Source organism: Bombus pascuorum, chromosome 1 (assembly GCF_905332965.1).
Source record: "Bombus pascuorum chromosome 1, iyBomPasc1.1, whole genome shotgun sequence".
Lineage (NCBI taxonomy): Eukaryota > Metazoa > Arthropoda > Insecta > Hymenoptera > Apidae > Bombus > Bombus pascuorum.
The window spans coordinates 17,219,956-17,241,733 of record NC_083488.1 but is presented as its reverse complement, the minus strand read 5'-3'; the positions used below and the strand labels follow the sequence as shown (position 1 = coordinate 17,241,733).

At 31.6% G+C, this 21,778-nt stretch overlaps 2 protein-coding genes and 1 long non-coding RNA gene across 3 annotated transcripts in view; 2 read left to right on the top strand and 1 right to left on the bottom strand.

The window, feature by feature from the left end:
* Positions 1 to 21,219, top strand: part of LOC132907296 (uncharacterized) — a 61,673-nt gene extending 40,454 nt beyond the window's left edge. Inside the window, exon 3 of the long non-coding RNA XR_009658141.1 lies at positions 21,118 to 21,219. This is a non-coding gene — a long non-coding RNA (uncharacterized LOC132907296). The remainder of the gene's footprint in view (positions 1 to 21,117) is intronic.
* On the bottom strand, positions 785 to 21,221 carry LOC132907275 (ras-like protein family member 10B). Its single transcript, XM_060960208.1, has 5 exons — positions 21,127 to 21,221; positions 13,719 to 13,879; positions 8,174 to 8,410; positions 5,619 to 5,822; positions 785 to 2,115 (listed from the first exon to the last, which is right to left on the bottom strand). Exons 1-5 carry the CDS (start codon positions 21,194 to 21,196, stop codon positions 1,990 to 1,992), a joined length of 798 nt encoding a protein of 265 aa, XP_060816191.1. The 5' UTR covers positions 21,197 to 21,221; the 3' UTR covers positions 785 to 1,989.
* Positions 2,521 to 5,818, top strand: LOC132907146 (myb-like protein D). Its single transcript, XM_060959938.1, has 2 exons — positions 2,521 to 2,663; positions 3,080 to 5,818. The coding sequence occupies exons 1-2, from the start codon at positions 2,623 to 2,625 to the stop codon at positions 4,794 to 4,796; spliced, it is 1,758 nt and encodes a 585-aa protein (XP_060815921.1). The 5' UTR covers positions 2,521 to 2,622; the 3' UTR covers positions 4,797 to 5,818.
* Positions 21,222 to 21,778: the final 557 nt, after the last annotated feature.

Genomic DNA, 21,778 nt, shown 5'->3' with positions numbered 1-21,778 from the left:
TTGATATTAAAGTAATATATTTGCAGTGTAATTTTCTAGAATCTAACAAAACGCAAATCAGGAAATGAATAAAAAGATCAAAACGTATTTTATTTTTGCTTTCGTTTCTTTTTTTATTGCATTACTCCTGCATACAAAATAACGCGTGATATTTTGTATGTAAAACAACGCTTATTCGACACACTCTCGATGACTGTACAAATTCGTGTCGAAATTTCTGTACCTTGTCTAGAATCACTATTTCGATACAAAGATTTTTTTTACCAACGAACACATGTTTGTATGTTAATGTACATGTTGTTATGTAATGTACAGTTTGTATGTCGCTCTATTCGATATATTCAACATTTACGTATATTCGTGGCCTACGCGTATACTGGACAACAAATTGATCGTGAAAATTAAATAACAATCGATTGTTCGTGTATCGTTCTCGATTTTGGCAATTATCATAAAATAGTCATAAACGATCGTACAATGAGCGTCGAACTTTGTTAAACGGGAGAATCGGTTTCCTTATCAATCGCTTAATTGTTGAGCCAATAATATTATGTTCTTACGTTAAAATACGTACAAACGACAACAACAGATAACACGTACTTTTCAGAGATCTGCATACGTATGGGTGTACGGTATTTCACAATATCAATAGCTACGCTTACGGCTAGTGATTAATTCCTTAACAGTATAGTAAAATATATGTATATTGTATACACTATTGCTTGATCTGAGGTAACTCTCAATAACACGCTATTATTACATTTATTTCTTCGCTATTATCATCATTTTTATTATTAATATTAATATTAATATTATTACTATTATTGTTATTATTATTATTAGTTTTATTATTATTAGGCCGAATGCATTATTGGAAAGTGAACTAAAAATATTAATTTCGTATACTCGAGGTTCAATATAATAATAGAGCAACAAACTATACAATAAAACATATCACAGAAAAATAGAGCGAACTTTATTGCGTTTGCAATTACTATAGATCTTTTAATTTTTCATCAAAATATGAGTTTTAGAGGTGTATATGGAATAACCAATTCTAATCTATAAATAAATTTATCTCTGGTACATATATTCTGAATGAAGAATTTCTAAAAATGAAAGTAGTATTTTAATTTTATATAATTACGCATGTTAAACTATTAGAAATCTTATGTAGGAATTTGAAAAAGTGAGATAAATTCATTTATAAATTTTGTTTGTACAGAATAGAAGAAATTCATGATATATTTACAGAGCGAATTATAAAGTAAATCGTAGAAATTAAATTGTACATAGAGGGATTCGGCAGTCGGTTACGTACATACATACGTATTTGCAATCTTTCCGTCGATCTCGACGCGAAAGTGCAGTTGTACAACATGATTGCATTATTTTTCAGTGTTAAAGTTACACGATGAGCAGTTTCGGTGGGAATATTCACAGACGAGATCTGAAGGTTCTTCGATTCGCAAAGTATATTCGGTATTTCCTTCGTTACTAACTTCATACTCTCGTAATACTGATAATTCATGAGCTTTGAGAGATCTTTCACGAAAAGCGATCGAATGATCATTACAACTTTAAAATTGTTAAAAAAATAACAGTGAAATTATTCCTTACTCGCTTCAGTTTGTACTTACAGCATTAAATTTACGAAAGATACAAGAAAACTGTACTAAATCTAGAATCTTTGTCTTTTATGCGCAAAAGGTGGCCGTGCTTTCCATGAAAAATCTCGATGTCTCCAACAATCACAATACTGCATTCTGCATAGTCGATTAATGAACCACAAAAGGCTCCTAAGTGGTCTCCTGTTTCGAATTACAACTCGACTAGAGTTGAGCTTTTGCATGGAGGATCTTTTGACAACGTTTGTTTTCCGTATCCGCTTCGAGTAAACTACGACCCTGTGTCATGGTATAGATAGAAGCAACTTCTTTTGATGATGTGGTCGCAGAAATCGAGCACGTTGATTTTCTGGCTTCAATGTCAGAGAAGAATACATTTTTCGCTGGTGTCATGCGAGTGAGATCGTAGAGGTTGCGAGGGTGCTGGCGTAGGAGAAGGTGGTCTACCTTCTACAGCTTGAATACTCTTCATCAGTTCACGGAACACCTGTTAGACGCGTAAAAAATGTACTTTAGTTCATGAAAATAATTTTTTTATGTTATTCTTAAACTATAACAATATAAATTTTCTCATGATGGAAATTTATAAAATTATATTAAAAAATTGTATTATTAATATCTTTTACTCAGATAAACAAAGTTTAAGATTAAAATACTTTAGTAAATTCATATACAATTGGAACTGTTAATGATTAAATATTAAAGTAGTTTAATTTTGACCAGTGGTTTATTTATTGCATTACCAGACAAAAGACGTTTGCAAATTAACATAAACAAGTTATGAATGTATTTTCAATTATACAAGATTTTAATGAGCAGTTTCATTTTGACATTATAGGGGGCGAAAATTTCTCGAAGTAGCGGTAATGTACTATGTATGTACGTATCTAGTTTTATTAGGTTATGGTAGGTTGTTTACGTCATATATGCGTAGTTTGAAACGCGAGATGAGGTTGCAAAATGTAACTCTCTTATCGTTTCGATTAATTAAGTAATGTATGTATGTAAATCTATTATTATACCTTCCATTCCCAGGTAAATGTTCTTAAATTATAATCAATAAGTAATTTCCAAATATGATATATTCATATGTTTCGTCAATGTGCAATGTATATTTGTAGTTTTTTTATACAATATGACGATTTATATTTGTAGCGATAAAAGAATAATTTTGGCAAATAATTAACGTCGTTAACGCCAAACTATGTTAATGATAATAAAAGTGCAATTTCTATGATTGGATAAAAGTTGTCTAATTATAAATATTTAAATAGGTAATTATATAGATGAGATTTCAATGATTTTCAAATATGTTATCAAGTTTAAAATTATCAATATTTATGTGTATTCTTAGATGAAATGTATACAGGAGCACTATTAATAAAATATATTGATTAATGAATTATGTATCGCAAAGATAAAAAAACATGGGTGTAACTGTTTTGTTTTAGGAAAAGAAGTTTTGTAAACAAAATTATTTCATCGACAAAGAAACTTAGTGACGAGACAGTTTTTCGTGCGTTAATATATAATAAATATACATGTAATGCAACAAAAAATTTTGATACGATGAATGATATATGTACTTTCATGCAAAAAAATTCAAATAATAATGTATATTATAAGATGCAAAAACATGACATTAAAAGACACATAGGCACGTTTGAAAAAAATAGTAAGGATAAAGGAAGGAGAGATGATAATCAAAAAGGTGATATAAATATGATTGATAGTAGTAGCAACATGAGGAATAAACTAAAACAAGTTCAAGATAATATGAGAAAACACAAAAATAGTGAAAAAGTAAGACTCGATAAAAAAGAACATAAGTATAGTAAAATAGAATATTATACTCGTGAATTAAATTCATTCGCACCCATTACTCTGCAGCAAAGTAAACAGAAAAATAAAAAGATGCAGAAGGCCGTTCAAAATTTTAAGCCTTATATTAAAGGGAAAGTAAAAGAACTAAAAGATAAACTTTTAGAATATCAGTTCCACATAAATAAGATACAATCAAACTATACTACAGAAGATATAGTAACATTGCAGGATGCTAATCATACAGTATTCATTTTCAATAGTATTATGAGCAAATTAAAAGAGGAACTATCTCAACTACAAGAAGAATTAAAAGATTCTTATATTGAGTGGATTAGAATCATTAATAGTTGTAATCATACTGTTTCAAATGAACAGGATAAATTGACTATTAATAGTAATGATCTGGAAATAGTAGAAAGTGAAATAAGTTCGCAAAATAGCAGTTGCAATGAAATATTTTCAACAAATGCTTATAAAAAACAATCATCAAACATAAATAAAAGTTCAAAAAAGAATATTTGGGAGAGAAATAACAATACTATACTTCAGCAGAATATTAGACATGATAAGAATAATGAAATATCATCAAACACAATGGATACTAACATTGTAAATACAAAGCAGATCTCAAACGAAACTGGTAACAACAATGATACTTTACAAAGTAGACAAAATCCATCATCCACGCTCAATAAATTTAAAGATACTAATACAACTAAAGTACTCAGAAGTACATACTCTACAGTGGGAAAAAAAAGTACAAATTACACATTAAATAAAAATTCATCATGTCAAAATATTATAGATACATTGAAGCAATTAGATGATGATGAACGAGTTTTAGCTCAAAATGAGCCAATAAAAAAGAAAAGACGGTTAATAGATTATGACAGTGATGTAAGTAATAAGTGTAGTATAGTGTCTTTGTATAGTTCAAGACACATGCGTACACAAAACATTAAACAGGTAGATAAGGTGATACATGTAAATGAAGACACATATTCTGAGGACTCTGGAAGTTTAATTTTTGAACCTATCCCATTCAGTAATTCAAAAGTTCTAACACCAAGATCTGATTCAGATGAAAGAGATACCTTTCGATCTAACAAAATACCTAATTTTAATATACATTTAAAAGCTAAAAGTAATCATGATTCTCAAATTGTATCGAAAAAACCTGTTGCTCTTTTAAACACAAATAATTCAAATAGAAAGTATTGGATAGAATCCACTCAACATAAAATCTTGAATCTAAACGGAAATTCAGTATATCAAATTGAACCTAATATGGATAAAAAGTTACAAATGATATGCCAAGTGGTACTACATAAATACACACAGTAATTAAGTTAATATTGATGATTACAAGTTTTTATGTTTTATTTTTGTCTTTTAACTCCTTAAGTGGAGAAAGAATTTTTGTAAGTTATTCGTACAGTAGAAGTATAAAATGCTCTTACTGTTTACTGGCGGATACATAGGTTGAGCCCAATGAACAATTAACCAAAGCCAATATCCGCTTTATCCGCTTAAGAGATCAATCAGTACTGTTGAGATGCATAGCTGCTATGATAATTTGTGTTTAAAAGTTATCCATATTTACTTTTGATTTGTATTTTGTAATTTATATAAAGCTCACATAAAAATGAATACTATTTATTTTGTATATTAACAAACAAATATTTTTTTATATTTTTTATATCGCGTAATTTGATTTACGTAATAAATTTATTTTACTATACAAATGTATTATTTATGAAGAACCTAACACTTTAATTTTATCTTCGTGAGTAGTTCAAGATCATTGTTTAGGATCTGTCAATCTAAATCTGTAATCTGTATATATGTATGTATGTATGTAAATTTTGGAATTCGAAAATTTCGAAATCTGATGATCTTACAGATTTAGATTATATATATGTATATATTTCTGTGCCTCTTTAATAATATTTTAGTTTGTTACATCTTTTTTACTCAATTATTCTGTTTTTATTACATCTCCTTAGAGCAATTATTCTGAAATTTTGTACATATCATTCTCTTCCCAAGTGTCACAATGTAGGCGAGTAAGATTGACAAAAATATCGTAGGTAAAAAAGTAAAGACCACCTTACTGATTGCCATAACAGTCAACGTATTAATAATATACATTTATATCATACGTACCTGTACAACACGACAGTTAAATCTGGCGCTACATTCGACGTAGCCGCATCGCCAGTGCTTCCGAACGAGATTAACGATGTCCCTGTAGCGAGTTCCGGAAGCAGCCGCAGGCGACAATTCGTCTTGCTTGTTCCCGACTACCAATAACGGTATGCCCCTCATATCCCGTGCTTCGTAGATTTGTTCTCGTAACGTCCTAATATACTGTGTGTCATAAATGAAAGTGTTTTAATATAGATATATAAGTAATATCTATCATATTTTATAGTATCGCATACATATTATTAGGCTGTGAGTTTTTATGTATTTATGGGAAATGTAAAATTGCAAAGACGCATAAAATGCATATAATACGTAAAGATATGTAAAATATGTAAAATACAATACTAGTTAAGATATTTAATAATTGAAACAAACCTCTGTCTAAATTTTATCTTTCTAATTGCGTTTATAAAAATATAAATTTGCATAAATATCCGCAGTCTATATATCGATACAATTTGGTAACGTTACAGTAGTCATAAAAGTATTGTAATATACAGCGTGTTAATAAATATCTGAGATCTTTTATAGATTTAATTCTAGACGTTGAAACAAACGCGAAACTTGTTATACGAAAATGTGATTCCGAGTTACAAACAACTTAATTTTGGATGAAATATCCCTGCACATAGGTTAGGAGGGCTCTTTTGCATAATAATTTACTAATAATAGTAATGATTTAACCACCACATAGTCTAATTTTTGAGTTTCATAAACGAAAGAATCGATCTTTCTTGCATAATTTTTTCGAAAATCAAGCAAATCAACCAAAACTGGACGATGCTTTGCATTTAGAGCGTACATGAAAAATATAATTTAAAATACCAGATGCAGAAGATTCAAGCATTATTATACGTAAATGATTTGTGTATTCAACTTGACAGTCCTACTCAGAATATCGTGAGATTTCATTCGAAATACTGATAAAACTCTATTTCTCGTACTATCGGCATTCGTAACCATATAAAGTCGATTTAGATCTGTTCAGTGACATTTCTTCCATTTTTTTCTGTTTCTAGTCATTTTCAACCCAGTAGTGTTCCTTAACTGATAGCAAATTCCCTAAGTTAAGCTTTTTGACTCGGTAAATTCATTAAAATGCTAAGCGCAATAATAAATTAAAAGAATATCGTAACGAGAATCTTCGACAGTTCTTTTTTTTCAAGTTTTTGCATATTTTTCATCTCGTTGTAGAGAGAATATAAAGAAGAACGATAATCGCAACAGAGATCGAATAAGGAAAGTTTCCACCCCTCTGTTAAGCATAAAGAAAGGTCTCTAATGAAATGGGGGTGTCTGGAGGCAATTGGGGTGAAAAAAATCTTTTTAAAAACATTCTCAGGGATAAACACGTTTATTCCAAGCTTTTAAAATGCAATGTTTGCAGACGAAAAAAACGAAATTGACAACGGTAAAATAGCTTTGTACTAAATGTAATAAATCGTTGATAATATATTGATATAAAAAGAACGACTTTATCCTTTATTAGAGTTATCGTAGAATATTACGACATGATAACATTTATTTTTGGAAGTTAATATAATAAAGAGGATATCTTAGGATTTATAAGCGTCGAGCAGTCGCACTATGGAACAACTTTTTATTTAAGAAATACGTACACAGCTTGTCTGTTTATCAAGCTATAGATAGCATAGAAAAGAATATTCCATATTGATTGACAAATTATAGCAATTGCTTCCAATAATAATATTTCGATTAATAATAACGAGAAGATACTGTTTATAAATATTGCTTTTTGGTCATTAGTCAACCATTAATTCATATATTTTTAGTAATAATCAGGTCTTGTTGATAAAAATCTACCAGAATGTCCACGATAATTATAGGAATATAGGAAAACAAACATGTTTTCACGATTTTGAACAACTTTTTTCTATAGGTACGCGTAATCGCCACTTGACTTTGTTTTCGAAATATTCATAAAAATATTTTTGCTACTTTTTATCTTAGTGTGAGTTAGCTTTCGCTTAGTTTTATGTACGGACATGATGTTATATGAGTATTCATAGTTCTCGCGTAGCTTAATTAATTGCAATTCTCTTTCCTTTTGTTTTTTTCTTATCTTCCTGTGTTTAGAAGTTGAAACGTGAGACGTACGAACAAACGAATCGCGGTACGAACACATCTAACGTACGTATTGGAAAAAGCTGTTTACAACGTTAACTTTTTTTTTTTTTTTATTTTATTCTGGTTATTTTACAATTTGTCCCTATGGACATTTGGTAAAGTGTTATATCTTGTTGGTGAAGAAAAAAAAATAAAAATACAAAATAAATATAGCATGTGGACGGCTATCCCCAGCGGGGCGCCAGCTTCGTTTTTTTCTAAGTTATATCTTTTATGAACAACGTTAACTTGAACGACATATTTGAAAATCATAGAAATCGGCGAGGTGTACAGAAGTCATCTTATAAATACAGGCTTAGTAGCGATAGGATGGCTCGCTTTTTGTAATCATTATAATATATGTATTTGCGTATTTATATACGTACCTGAAACGTGTCCTGATTACTGAGATCGAACACGAGAACGTAAGCGTTCGCACTTCGTAGTCCGTAATAACGGAAGTCCGTCCATTCGAGGTGCGAGCTGACCGGAAAATACGGGATCATCGGTAAATCCGTGATTTTTAGTTCGTACAATCGATCGGCGAGTACCACGCTCGGATAGAAAGTCTCTCTGCGCTCGGTCGGTTTGTATTCCTCGCAGAATTCGCTCCACACGAATTGCTGGAACCATAAACGAGTACTAACACTGGTGTCGGTTTACGATTTAGATCGTCGTTCTCGTTAACGGGAATAAATGGTGAGAACCCTGGAACTTCATGGGGAACTCGGAAGCTATCAACTGGTTTGAAGTGCTGTATGCAATCGACGATTCGTTCGACTTATCAAAGAGTAGATTTAGATTTGCCCAGAGTGAGAGAGAGAGAGAGAGATGATATTTTATATGGGTTTAAATTAATTTCATTATTGACTGTAGCAGTAGCTATGTTGATTTTTAAATATCTAGAGATTAAATAATTCTAGAAATTTATGAATAAATATTGAAGAGATTTAAAAAGTTGATTATAATACTATACTTAAATATTCTTAGTGATTTCATGCGATTTAAATGATGTTTTAAATAAGGTAATTTTTTAAAAGTAATTCCCATTTACATTTTCCATCTGTTGGAATGTAACGATAAGGTAAAGTACCTACGACCTACTGCTGTATAAATTATAATTAAAATAAGATACAATGACTAATATACAGTGACTCACACTGAAAATATCATATTTGGACATTTACTACAACAAATTTTTATTACTATGGGTATATTACCTACGTTATACAAAACTTTTCGAACTTTATTAGAACTATAATGAGGAATATAACTAAAAATCACACTAATACAACGCAGTATACAGGGTGCGCCGTTAGAATTCGGACAGAATTCAATTTGTAGTTCCCACCATATTAGAATTCAGATGTTTGTGCTGATTGACTCTGAAGTTAGTTAAATATGTCAATAAGTCTTCTATAACCTCAAAATGACAGAACTCGTTAAGCAAAACCCGGAATACGATAGAAGAGCGGCGATTATAGAAAGTCTTCGCGCCGGGTGGATGCCAAAGTGAATCGGAGGAACGACCGTTGGCTGGCCCACAATCTCGAAGATGTTCCTGTTGTGGGCAAAACCAAATTTCCAGCAAGTGTTCACGTTTTGAGCGTTGTCTCAAGTGAGGGCGACGTCATGCCTCCGCACTTCTTCCAAAAAGGCGAAAGAATCACAAAGGAGGTTTATTTGGAGGTCCTGAAGACAGTAATAAAGCCGTGGATGGAAATTACGGCTTCTGGAAGGCCGTATTTATTTCAACAAGATAGCGCACCTGCTCACACAAGTCATCTTGTTCAAAATTGGCTCTCTGACAATGTGGACATGTTTTGGTCGAAAGATTTCTGGCCTCCTAACAGTCCCGACCTAAACCCATTGGACTATTACGTGTGGGGCGTTATCGAGAGACAAACTAATAAATGCAGGCACCCCAACGTCAACTCCCTACGAGCTGCTATCGAGTCAGAATTCGCGACAATTAAACGCGACCAGTTGAAGTCAGCGTGCTCGCGCTTTAGAGCAAGAATAGAGCAGGTCATAGAGGCAGAGGGTGGTTACATAGAATAAAAGTTCTCAGCAAGGACCCTTTAAATGAGATATAACAACATTTTCATGTGTTTTTGTGTATTGACTTAAATAAACAACTTTCTGCACAAAACTTCTTTTGTCCGGATTCTAACGGCGCACCCTGTATACGTATTATGCTATAGTGCTATTCTGCTAATTTAAATTAAGCTTTTGCATTGATACAAGAAGGGCAATATCACTAAAAATTTATCTCAACTATTTTTATATTCATTCATTTTTGTAAGAATTTTTACAATGTAATCTATAAATACACAAACATCTATAAGTACATGTAGAACATACAGTAAACTAGATGACTTTGCTACTGTATTTTAGAGGGAGAAGAAATATATAGAATTACAAGTAATTTCATTGCAAGAAGATGAAAATTTATGGGAAGATATGTATTGTAACGTAATCGCTCGGAATTATAGGCGGCTATAAACTTAAATGAACAATTTAAGATAAAGGAAGCAAATAAAATTTACTGCTACTTAGATGAGAACCTTTGATTTAAGGGAGTATTGTTTCATGGTAATTGCAAAACGATTTATCGAATGGACTATGCTATTGTGTTTGGATATATTGGATAGTAGAAAAATGTATAAGGTAAAGTATGAAATCTATGGGAGTCCGATGGAATAAAGTGTCCGAGTCTTGGAATTTCTATATGTACTTTCGAAATGCAATATTGTCGCGTGTGTGTAATATGTAGTGTATATGCCTTGTTATATAGTATAGCTTGCCTGTTGCATCGCTATACTTGTCGATATAACACGAGAATGGTACATGAGGAAGGATTCTATATATTTACACATACCACTTGTCAACTTGTCCCACTTGTTGAATTTTTAATAACGTCATGCTAGTATCGATAAATTTTTCAAATACAAATACAATTATCTAAAATAATCTCAGAATTAAATATATGATATTTTGTAGCATAGTATACGATATTTTTCGAATAGCGAATATATTATAAAATAAATTAGAAAACGTATTAAGCATTTATAGCTTTATTTTGCATATGCGATTGAATGCATGCTGTTAAAAAAGTATAGTTAAAAAAATATTCATTCGTTTGTAATTAAAGATGATAAAGAAAGAAAAAGAGAATCGTTTTTATTATCTATGAAGTTTTAACAAATTTGTGTCACTCGAACCACACACGAGTAATCGCATATTAAAAAAGAACTATAAAAATTAAGAGAAACAACTTTATCGTATTTTTATTGCTTCTGTATTTAAATAAATAATATTCTTAAAATCGAGAAACGAAAAGAATCTTATTTAGAGGAGGAAAGTTTATATATGAAACTGGAATTTAATAAAAAATCTTGTATTTGACACATTTCTCGATGCTATATTCCGTCTCCCCTTTTCAACGACTTTCAATTTCCTCAAGAGGCGACAGGTAACCGGAAAATGGCCTCGGAAATGAGCGGAAGTCATTCGCATCTTGTAAAGCGATGTTCGTCACAGTTGAACCGAAAAGCTGAACCTCTTGCTAGCTTTATCGACTGCACAAATGTCGATATTATGCACATGTGGTAAACTTGTATTTTTCCTTTTTGATTTTTCAATATTCACTGGAAAATATTATAGCTTCTTACTCGTACTTTTTCAGTAATACTCAAATTGCATAAAAAAAATCGATGTCAGTTTCTGGAAAACTTAACGATCTATTTATTATTTTTTCATATTCTTTGTAATTAGTGATTCTATCGTGTTTATTTAAATCCTATTATTTCCATACAGATTTCGTTACAAAATCAATTTTATTATTTTCTTAAATAAATTCATACATTTTTTATTTTCTCTATCATTTTTCATGGTATAATTTCTTATATTATATAAAATTCTATTAACTATTACATTCGTCTGGAGGATTCATAAAAAATGTAGTCACGCGTGACTTCCTTCAGTCCCCAGTGAGCTTTTACGAACATCGATCGTGGTCTTTAACAGGTTAAAGCGTTAACAGGTCTCGCTTTTCCACTTTTTTATTTTCAGGACCTCCCTCGAGTAGTATGTGTAAATTTTGTTCTTCGCATTTTCGACACCTTAAATTTTCCCATGTATCCATAAAACAAAAGGAAATATTAAATTTCATCGTAATTCTATCAAAAGACGAATAATAACAGAAATTATACTACTTTGCCTTTTCCCGATATTTTCAATTTATTTAACTTGTTATTACTAATTGATCTATTTAATAAAAGATTACCAAACAAAAGTATAATGTATCCTGACGAAATAATGCTCTATTGAAAAATAAGGGTCCACTGTATAAAACAAATCGAATAATTTCAATGCAAGAAAATACGGAGGGAAAGGAGATGAAAGAAACGGATAAAATAATTAAAGAAAAGAGTTCGTGCTGCCTTAGTATCGCTCGTTATGACTTTCATTCCAGTCGACGATACTAGCGTTTTATTAACGAGCAGGGTGTGTTTATTAAATCGGGTTGCCATGATAAATATCTCGCGGAAGTGCAACATTCGTCGGCGCAGTTGCGTTTAATTACACGATAGCCGTGTTACGTGCCCGCGGCATTAATTTACGCTTCGTACTTAGTTCTTCATCACGTTCAAGATCCTTCAATTGTTTCGTACGATACGCGAAATTGCCGGAAGAGCGAGAGACTGCGGAAACCAAGGTGCATCACGATAACAAGGTTTATTTTGACAATTTCTTGTTACGACAAGGGAAAGTATAAACGAGCAAATATGTGTCGTGTATTCATAAATTAGTGTCTAATTAGTAAGGGTGCAATTGTTTGGAGATGTGCATAGAATATATTAAGAAATTATCCCCTTCAACCAGTTACGATAGAATTTACGACAAAGATCATGCTGAACATTTCTTTGCTTTCAGTATGTTTATAGATATGGAAGTTACTTGTTGAAGTTACTTTTCCTTGTCAATAAAAAGCTTTTGCTTGATGAAACAAAATTCTAAAATTTGATGTGCAGAAAATACCATGTTTAAAAATTCATTGATTTTCCATAAGAAATTTTGAATGGGATGTTAAAATATTACGAATAATAATTTGATACGATTCGAAGTTTTTATTTTAAATATAATTTTATATTTTAATTGTAGTTATTTAAATTTGACCTGTATCACATTGCTGTTAATCGAGTATTTTTGAAACGAACGGTAAATGTAAACGAACAACTTGTACATATTTTGCTATTTCTGTTAAACTGTGTCTTCTTTCTTTTTCGCATAATAAAAGTCTTCATCGCATAGCAAAAGCTTTAATCAAGTGGAAGATATAGTCATGTTCTGTCGTGTTATTTTTAGCTAGTTTAGTTCGTGTTTCTAAAATAAATATTAATAACATCGTGGAATTAACTTTTTATTGTGTCGAAATCTCAGCATTCTCATCGTTACGCTTCATGATATTATAATAAATAAATAACGTATTCAAAAGAATGGAAGGCTGATAGCACTTGCTTTAATAATAGTTAACAATTTCTAGCTTTATTCATATATTTCCAATGTATAATTCGAACGTCAAATCAGACATAGTATTAAAAATCGAATGCTATGAAATTTGGTGAAAATTTCTATATTTTAAGTATTGTGATATTACTTATACTTACTCTAACAAACTAAAATCGCTATTGGATTAAGTAACTTTTATTCGAAAATCAGTGTATCACTGTCATTCTACAGCGCGAAAGATTTCACCTTTCGAGAAAGAGTTCACCAACATCGGAAAATTTGAAAAATTAATATTTAATGTAAAAAATTATCATTGAAAAATTACAAATAATTAATATTAACTATCTCTGAAAGAATCTCTAGGAACACGTGTAGTGATGATAGATATCGATTCGATTCAACGAAATCAGTGCTCACCCTAATTATGCTGGACTTTCCCACCCCAGGTGCACCGAGAAACACAACTTTGACACGATCCAGAGTGTCTGCAGGGCTTTCTTCCTCTTTCGATCCACTTTCGGCGTTTTCACAAGTTATCGTATCGCCTCCTCTCCTTTCCAAGTAGTCCAGATCGAGCTCTATGAACCATTTATACAATTTATGTCTTAAACATCTAAGGCACGAAATTTTAGTCATCTATAACAGATTTTCTGCAGAGTTAACAATAACAAGTATTAACATTATCATTATTCTTCAATGTCTATCCTCAATATCTTCGTTCCGTGTTTATAACTTCGACTGAAATATTTTTCGTTCGTTAGAAATATATTCCTCCACGCTTGTTATTTTCTTTCTCGTTATCGCAATAAATATATTTTTCAAATCCAGGTCTTCCACTTTACAGATTACAGATTTGTAAAATTGTGAAAACTTTACGACAAAGAGTATGGTAATTCGATAAAGGTGAATACAAATAGCCAGATATTTTTTCGCTGATATCGAAGACGCCTCTGGATTATTTTTCAAGCACCTTGGAACTTTTTCGAGAATATTTATTATTCATGAACGAGTCGAATATTTTTACGTGTGACGTACTAGGCTTCCCTCGGCCTTTTTGCGTCGTATATGAAGCCACGTTTAATCGGTGATAGGAATATTAGAGTTGTCTGGTGATTTATTTGTTACCGATGACTCGAAAAATCAGAAATTGCATTAAATAACGTGGCTTTATAACGACATGTATATGTATATATATATAATATATATGTCGGACATAAAAGAACATCAGGGCCTTTCTTTTGGAATGTTTGGGAAGATCCCCAATACTTTAGTCTAGACTTTTTATTATAGCTGTGCTTAAATAATAAAACTTAGAAGTAGTTGTTTATGATTAATCCGATCCGAGATTTATGACAGTAGATTTGGACTTGAAGTGACACATCTGGTCGCTAAACGTAGCCACGGTCACGGGATGGACATTTTTACCTGACAGAGGTATGGAATAGTTGTATAGCTCTTCTTAAAGATATAGTTGTATACAGTTGTCCACGTGTTCGAAGACAAATCAAGCCACGTGTGGTTTTGCCTCGGAGTATCAATATCGTAGGACACACACACATATTGTATTAATAATTAAACTCCGGGCAGAACAATGTGGAACCGTTTAACAAAGGCGATTGGAATTTTATCTGTACCCCCTCGACCAATATAATATAAATGAACGCGATCGTAAGGAGAGGAGAGTTTTCATCAGTCTCATTCTCGTGCGATCTCATCAGCGAGTTACACACCGTCTTTACGATCAGTGAATACTCTACGTTTTAACAAAGAGTTAGTTGAGTTCTCCTTATACTGTAGACAGATAAGTTGAGTTAGCGCATTTGCTACCCCGTTGACCGTGCATTCGTTATTGAACCTAAGATCATTGTCATTAGCATCTCGAGTATCTAATCACCACAGTTACTTGTCATATTCTGCAATAATCATATTTGTACTAATAAATATCTTCTCTATTGCATAATTACAATGTCTTATCCAAATGAAGATTCGTTACACGCCCCTAACCCTAATGAGAACTCGACATATATATATATGCACAATATTTTTCATTAAAATTGAAGTTATTATAACTGAAGTTTCGTTTACACGTAAGGAAAAGATCGTGTAATTGTTACATTAAATTAATGTTTCATGAAATGGTCGATTTTTCAGGCGAATTATTTCTAACGATATCTGTTAAAATATTATTGTTGGTAACATTTTCCGACTTTTCTCCGGATTCGTTTTCCAATGAAAAATTACCAACTTTGAATTTCATAAATCAACGTTGAACTTTCGTAATATTTGTATAAACTTTGGCAAACGTGAAATTTATGTTTTCAGTTACGTTCGCCACTTGTCCCATGTTTTGATTATTTAACGAATAATGATATACCAATATTTTCTTAATAATCTCTTTATGCAGAAATTTAATAAATTTTGTTAACGCCAGAGGGAAATAATTATTTCTTATTTTTGTAAGAAAAACAATGCTGAAGTATGTATGACATGGAGCGTTAATTATAACTATTCATAAAAGTATAACAATATTCATTGTATCTCTCGTAATTATGTTTAAATTAATGAAATATTTAATTTTAAAAGCTATATTGTTAAATCTTGAAAGCTATGTCTTTTCAAAAGAATTATCATTGTATTCGAATTTCTATTATTCATTTATTATTCATTTATTATTCGAACGTGATGTTGCCTGGACAACCTATTATACAAACGCTTTCTGTCGTGCAACGTTCCATTGTGCTCTTTTGAATTAAGATCATTATACAGAGCTTTGATTATAGCAGTACTATAATATTAATGGCCTAGTGCGGCTCGTATGCATGGAATTTGGTCCAAATCTAACAACGCAACATAATCGTCCATGGAGCTTTGTAATATGTAGTTAGAAATTAACAGGAAAGCGTCAATAAATTGTGGAACCTAGTTCTAAGGCAATTAAACCGCTTCAAGCGATTTTCATTTTTAATTTCATCCATTTAAAATGCTATTTGCTATTCTTGTTTACGAGAAACAAATTCGTTGTTACCTTCTGTGTATTAATTAGAGATTGATATTTACCAGATAAACGCGAGGTATAAAATAATTACAAATACTAAAAGTTAATGTTAACAATAGGGAGTTATGATAAAGAATAAAGATAGGAGTAGGGGAAGATAATATGAATAGATTGATGATATTAGACGTTAAAAACAGTATGAAATATATATATATATATATATATATATATATATCATAATCATTTGACAGTTTATGACAATGATGAAAATAATAATTTATTTTAATTTTCTTAAATAACACGACACTTTTTAGTGGTTAGCGCTGTGTAAGAAAATAAGGATAGACACATAAAGACAGAGCATTTAACTTCAGTAATAAAGCTAGAAAGTTTTGGAATTTATTAAAAAACAGGAAGAGGCAAGAACTTGCATAATTTAGCCAGCAAAAGATACGAAGATGGTTTTTACTTTTTATTTCTATCATTAAATTCGTATCTCATTTTCCAAGTCTTTTTTGTTAACAGTTATAAAAATTTGAAATAAAATATCATTTAATCAGAAAATTCTCACCTATGAATAATAGTCATCTTTGATGGAACGTGTGAGTAAAGTCTTTTTCATGATATTTTAAATTAAATTCGACATTTAACAAATTAAATTTTCGAATATTAAAGGAATATAAATGAAAATGTTATTTTCACTGACCATCAGAAATTGTTTTTTTGCAAAAATGCAACAGAGAGATTTTGCGATTATTTTTAAACTTTTTGCACCCTCGGAACGAACGCAAACTACGTTAATATCGAAATAATTATATTTTTGTCGCTGTCGACCCATTATCTACTGTTCTATGATAATCAGCATAAGTGATGCGATGAAATTCCATTATCGTTACGGAAGTTTCTTCGTAGCAATAAGTTTCGGTTTTAAAGGAAACAAGGGCGTCAGGAATATCTTCATCGTGTAACTTTTTCAAGTAATTGGCGGTCATCCCAAACACATTTCTGCAAGGTACATCGATCGTTATGTGATTTCCCAACAATATCGTTTTCTATATTTAAACTGTATATAATATAAATTTTTAAGTACGCGCGTTTTTGTATTTTATATGTGTACATAATTTTCGTGACAACTATATTATACGAATAATTCGGGAGTAATTCGATAATTATTGGAATTTTTATAAATATCACAATCACGAATGTTTTATTTTTATTTGGGTTATTTCTAATTACAAAGCGCAAAATATCTTTTGTAAAATTGTAATACGAGATATAAATAATGAATGTTTACAAGAGATACATGTGCATTCGCGTACATATTCTTCGTATCAATTAATACGATTTTATTTAATATACGAATTTTCTATGAAGCTACAAAATTTTATATTATTTTTATATCGTGATTAAGATTAATTTTTCTCGTGCCTTTAAATATTTATTTCACAAATATTAGATGTAACAAATAAAAGGAAAATAGATTTTATTAATTGTTATCTTCTCTCGAATTTAATTCTGCCACGCTATGTGATTTACAGGCGTGTCTAAATATAGACACCAATTTAAAGCCTCCGAAATTCGAGATAGATTGCCTCGAGAACTGATATACAGCACCCTTATACATCATAGCGAGTTGTTATACTACATGTATCATAAATCGTATAAATTTCAAAATAGAATAAAAATTACGTTTTCGCTCGTTTCTTTCTTTCACGATATTTCAAAACTGGTAAAATGACAAATAATCGATTCTAACATTTTTCTATAAATTTTATATAATATATACATTAAAATTCGAGAAATGAATTTCTAAAAATTTTACACGAAATCTTCATTACTTTTTCAAGTTTGCACCGGTTAAATATCCTCAAACCAAGGATTATTTTCTCTTATCGATCGTTTTTATCATATTTTCCTTTTCGTAGAAAATATATCTATAACTCGAGTCGTAATATTTTTTAAATTATATGAAACGATGCAAATCAAACTTGCCACTGTTAAAATCATTTCAATGACAATTATTACAGTGGCCACACAAAGTCCCTTTTATTAGATGTCCAATAATATCGTTATTTCCATGTGTAACAGTGATAATTATATCTCACGGTATTGCTTTCACGTTTTGATGATAAATTCAGAAGGTTCTTTCGTCTGGGTCGCCGGGTAACCGACGTTCATGGAATTCGTTTTATTCTTCCGAAGAATATTCGATGAACCGAGCTCGAACAACCACGAGGACAACCAGAGACAACCAACCGAATGACAACCAGAGACAGCCAACCGAATGACAACTGTGCGTTTCGACATGAAAATACGTTTTTTCTTTTAGCTTTAAGCGATTAGTCGGCGATGCAATTTTGTTTCAATTATTTTTATCGAAGCTTAAACGACGAGTAGCAGGATACGAATAATTCTTTTTTCCCAACTTGGTCGATTTATTTAGATAAGCATACGAAGCTCGTTCCTTTGCCACAAAGAAGTTCGATCGATCGAGGTTTTTCTTGCTCCCTTTTTATTATAGACGTGGAATATTTTTTTACTATTAATGGTGGAATTTTATTTCAACTGCTGCATCTCTTTCAGCGATGTAACCGTACTACTGCATTTGGCAGGATTTTAATGAAAAAACTGACAGATCGTGGGAACCAAAGAAGATTCATATTTGTTATTTGAAATGCGATTCTTTGTGAATTTGCATTTGAACAAATGCAAAGGATATGAATAGCTTATCGTGCTATGAGTATTTTCTTTTCTCTTTCTCGCTGTAGGTTTTTAATATTATAACGAATGCACGTAAATGATCTTAGATACCGATTTATCGAAGATATTATCTTCAGATGTTTATTTGTCCATTTTGTAATCAATAAATTGCCATTCGCTTGTTCGATAATCTGGTTGATTTTTTCCTTTCGTAAATACCGATTTGTTTATATTCATCGCTTTTTCGCTTCTTCGTTTCTCGATTCTTCGCAAACGATAATCATCTTTAATCGTATTTTGGAAGTATTTTCTGATCGCACGAAATTTCGAAAATTTTGATGATATTCCCAAAAACATTTCACTTTTGTGGCATAAATGTTACATAGTAAATTATCAAACGAACTCAGCAATAGAAATTTCAATTTGACGTTGGTACCGATCACATCTGTTACAAGGACTTCATAATTATAAGACGGTTAAATAGAAATTGATTTTTACAGTTGTCAGCGGGATAAAAGCTTTTAATTCGTTAAAATTTTTCAGCAACACGGCATTTTAATATCGCGGGAACACATTTGTTGCCTACGAACTCGCTATATATTAATCCATTTGTTTGATTAAAATCGAGGTTTTGACCTTTTTATCACCCAAATCTTTTCAATCCAACAAGCGAAATTACTTCGGCCGTGATACTCGAATAAAAACGGTATTTATTAGAGGAACAGACGAATTGAATTTCGTAACATGGTTTTCTACGCTCAATCACGAAATTTTCCAAATCGCGAACTTATTTACACCCTTCTTCGGCACACACGTTTTCGAGATATGAAATTTTCCACGGAAATTGAATTCTAAGCAAATCTCACATTCGAATGCAGATTATAAGCACTGTTCACATCGGGATATTCGCGTTTTACAGTCGAACGTTCATTTCTTTTATCGTTTATTGACTTTCAATGAAAAATTAAACACAAAAGTATTTAATCGATGACACAATTCCACGTTGTTGAAGAAATTGTAATTGTTTGCTTGAAAGAAGATCAAGAAATATTCATATTCCAAATAAGTAAATTTCATCTTCAAGCAAAATTTACATTCCGACATAGTTGAAAATGTGTACTTTTTACCAATATTTAACATAAAATAAACAGAACCAAAAATGAACATTCGAACGAAAATCAAGAATCTCGTTAATATCGGAAATCTTGTCGTTTGATAGCAGTTCTTATTTATATTACTATTACGTCGTTCATTAGTAATTATTTATATTATATTTAAAGAAAATATGGAATAAATATTGATGAGAATTCGATATAAGAATAGTCGTATCAAAATATAAAATACAAAAGAGGTAAATTTAAATAAAAAAAGAATAAAGAAGAATTAAATAGAATGAACATTATTGAATAATTCTTAAATTCCGTACGAAAACAACGCTTTGACAAATTAACATGAATTAAAGAGTACATTAACTTCGTATTTTAATCAGCGCTTAAAAAAACATTATCGCAAAGTTAAATGGCAACAGATAACAGAAATTCTCACTGAAAAGTACAACATGTGAATGGAAGGCAAATATTACACTTGAAAAGGAAATCATGATAATTATCACGAAACCACCATAATTATCGACATTTTCCTAATCCAACAAACCGTAATTCGATGCAACAACACGAAGCAAAACTGTTCACCAAGCAATTCAACATTCAAATGAATACTGTACCACGTATTATACGAAAGCAAAAAATTTGAGGCGAGGAAACAGCATAAAACCAGACGCGGTAGTAACAGTCAAGGATCACATGGAAAATACGATCAAATACCTTACAGATGCTGAGCTGTACTACAAAATTTCATTTTAATGCGAAACGGTAGCAATTTTAACGGCCAAAGATCGCGAAGTCGAAAACGAAGACTCGAATGGAAATCACAATGCGCTTTAATTATCGCGATTCGCTAAAATCTACCCCTAAGTGGTAAGTAAATAACACGGTGTAAGTAACACAATGGGAAAGTGTTCACTCGAAAAGTGTTCATTCGGGAAACCAAGATCAACAAAAATCGATTGCAACTAAAATCACAGTTCGCGCCACAGGTTTGTTTTTCTTTTTTAGTTTCCAGATTGATTACCCAATAGCCGCTTGTTCCCATAGAGTGTCGGCTTGGAGTGCGTGTCGTTTTCTCTCCTCGCACGGTCCATCGAGGTGAACGCGCGATTTCCACGGGTCGAGGCATGAACGCGAACTGTCGCACCTGCGAGGAGGAAGCCGCGTGCTGGGCCGAGCTTCGCGGTCGAAGCTCGCAACCCGACTGGCATCGGTGCTCCTGAGTACGACCAACTCCAAGGAGCGATCATCGACGCTGATTGACGCGTGTGCTCGCCGCTCTCTGGCACCTTTCAACTCGCCGAGATATCACGCGCTTATTGCCGTTCCATTAAAAACTCAAAAAAAGGCAAATTCTTCTCTCTTCACCTTTTTTTCTTTTTTATACTATTCATTTATTCGGAATTTGTGATAAATCAGAATTTCTTCCGCAATATAGATTTCTAGAGAGGCAAATTCTTTCCCCCTTTTTCTTCGAATGTGGATTAATTAAAACTGAGGATTTTAGGGTCAGAAGAGCAAAGAGGAGTAAATCGATTAGTTTGCAAATTTTTGAATTCTTTACGTAGCTTAACGATAGTCTTTTATGTATTATCTGTATATAATAATTTTATGTATAGTATTTTTAAAACAGGTTCGAGACACAGACTGCTTTTATCGGACTGCTGGCAATTTTT

Coding starts and splice junctions, on each gene's coding strand:
- LOC132907146 (XM_060959938.1), top strand. CDS start 2,623: ATGTATGTATGTAAATCTATTATTATACCTTCCATTCCCAG. Junction 2,664..3,079: donor ATTATACCTTCCATTCCCAG/GTAAATGTTCTT, acceptor GTTTTGTTTTAG/GAAAAGAAGTTTTGTAAACA.
- LOC132907275 (XM_060960208.1), bottom strand. CDS start 21,196: ATGGACCGTGCGAGGAGAGAAAACGACACGCACTCCAAGCCGACACTC. Junction 8,411..13,718: donor GAAAGTCCAGCATAATTAGG/GTGAGCACTGAT, acceptor TTATGGTTCCAG/CAATTCGTGTGGAGCGAATT. Junction 2,116..5,618: donor TTAACTGTCGTGTTGTACAG/GTACGTATGATA, acceptor CGCGTCTAACAG/GTGTTCCGTGAACTGATGAA.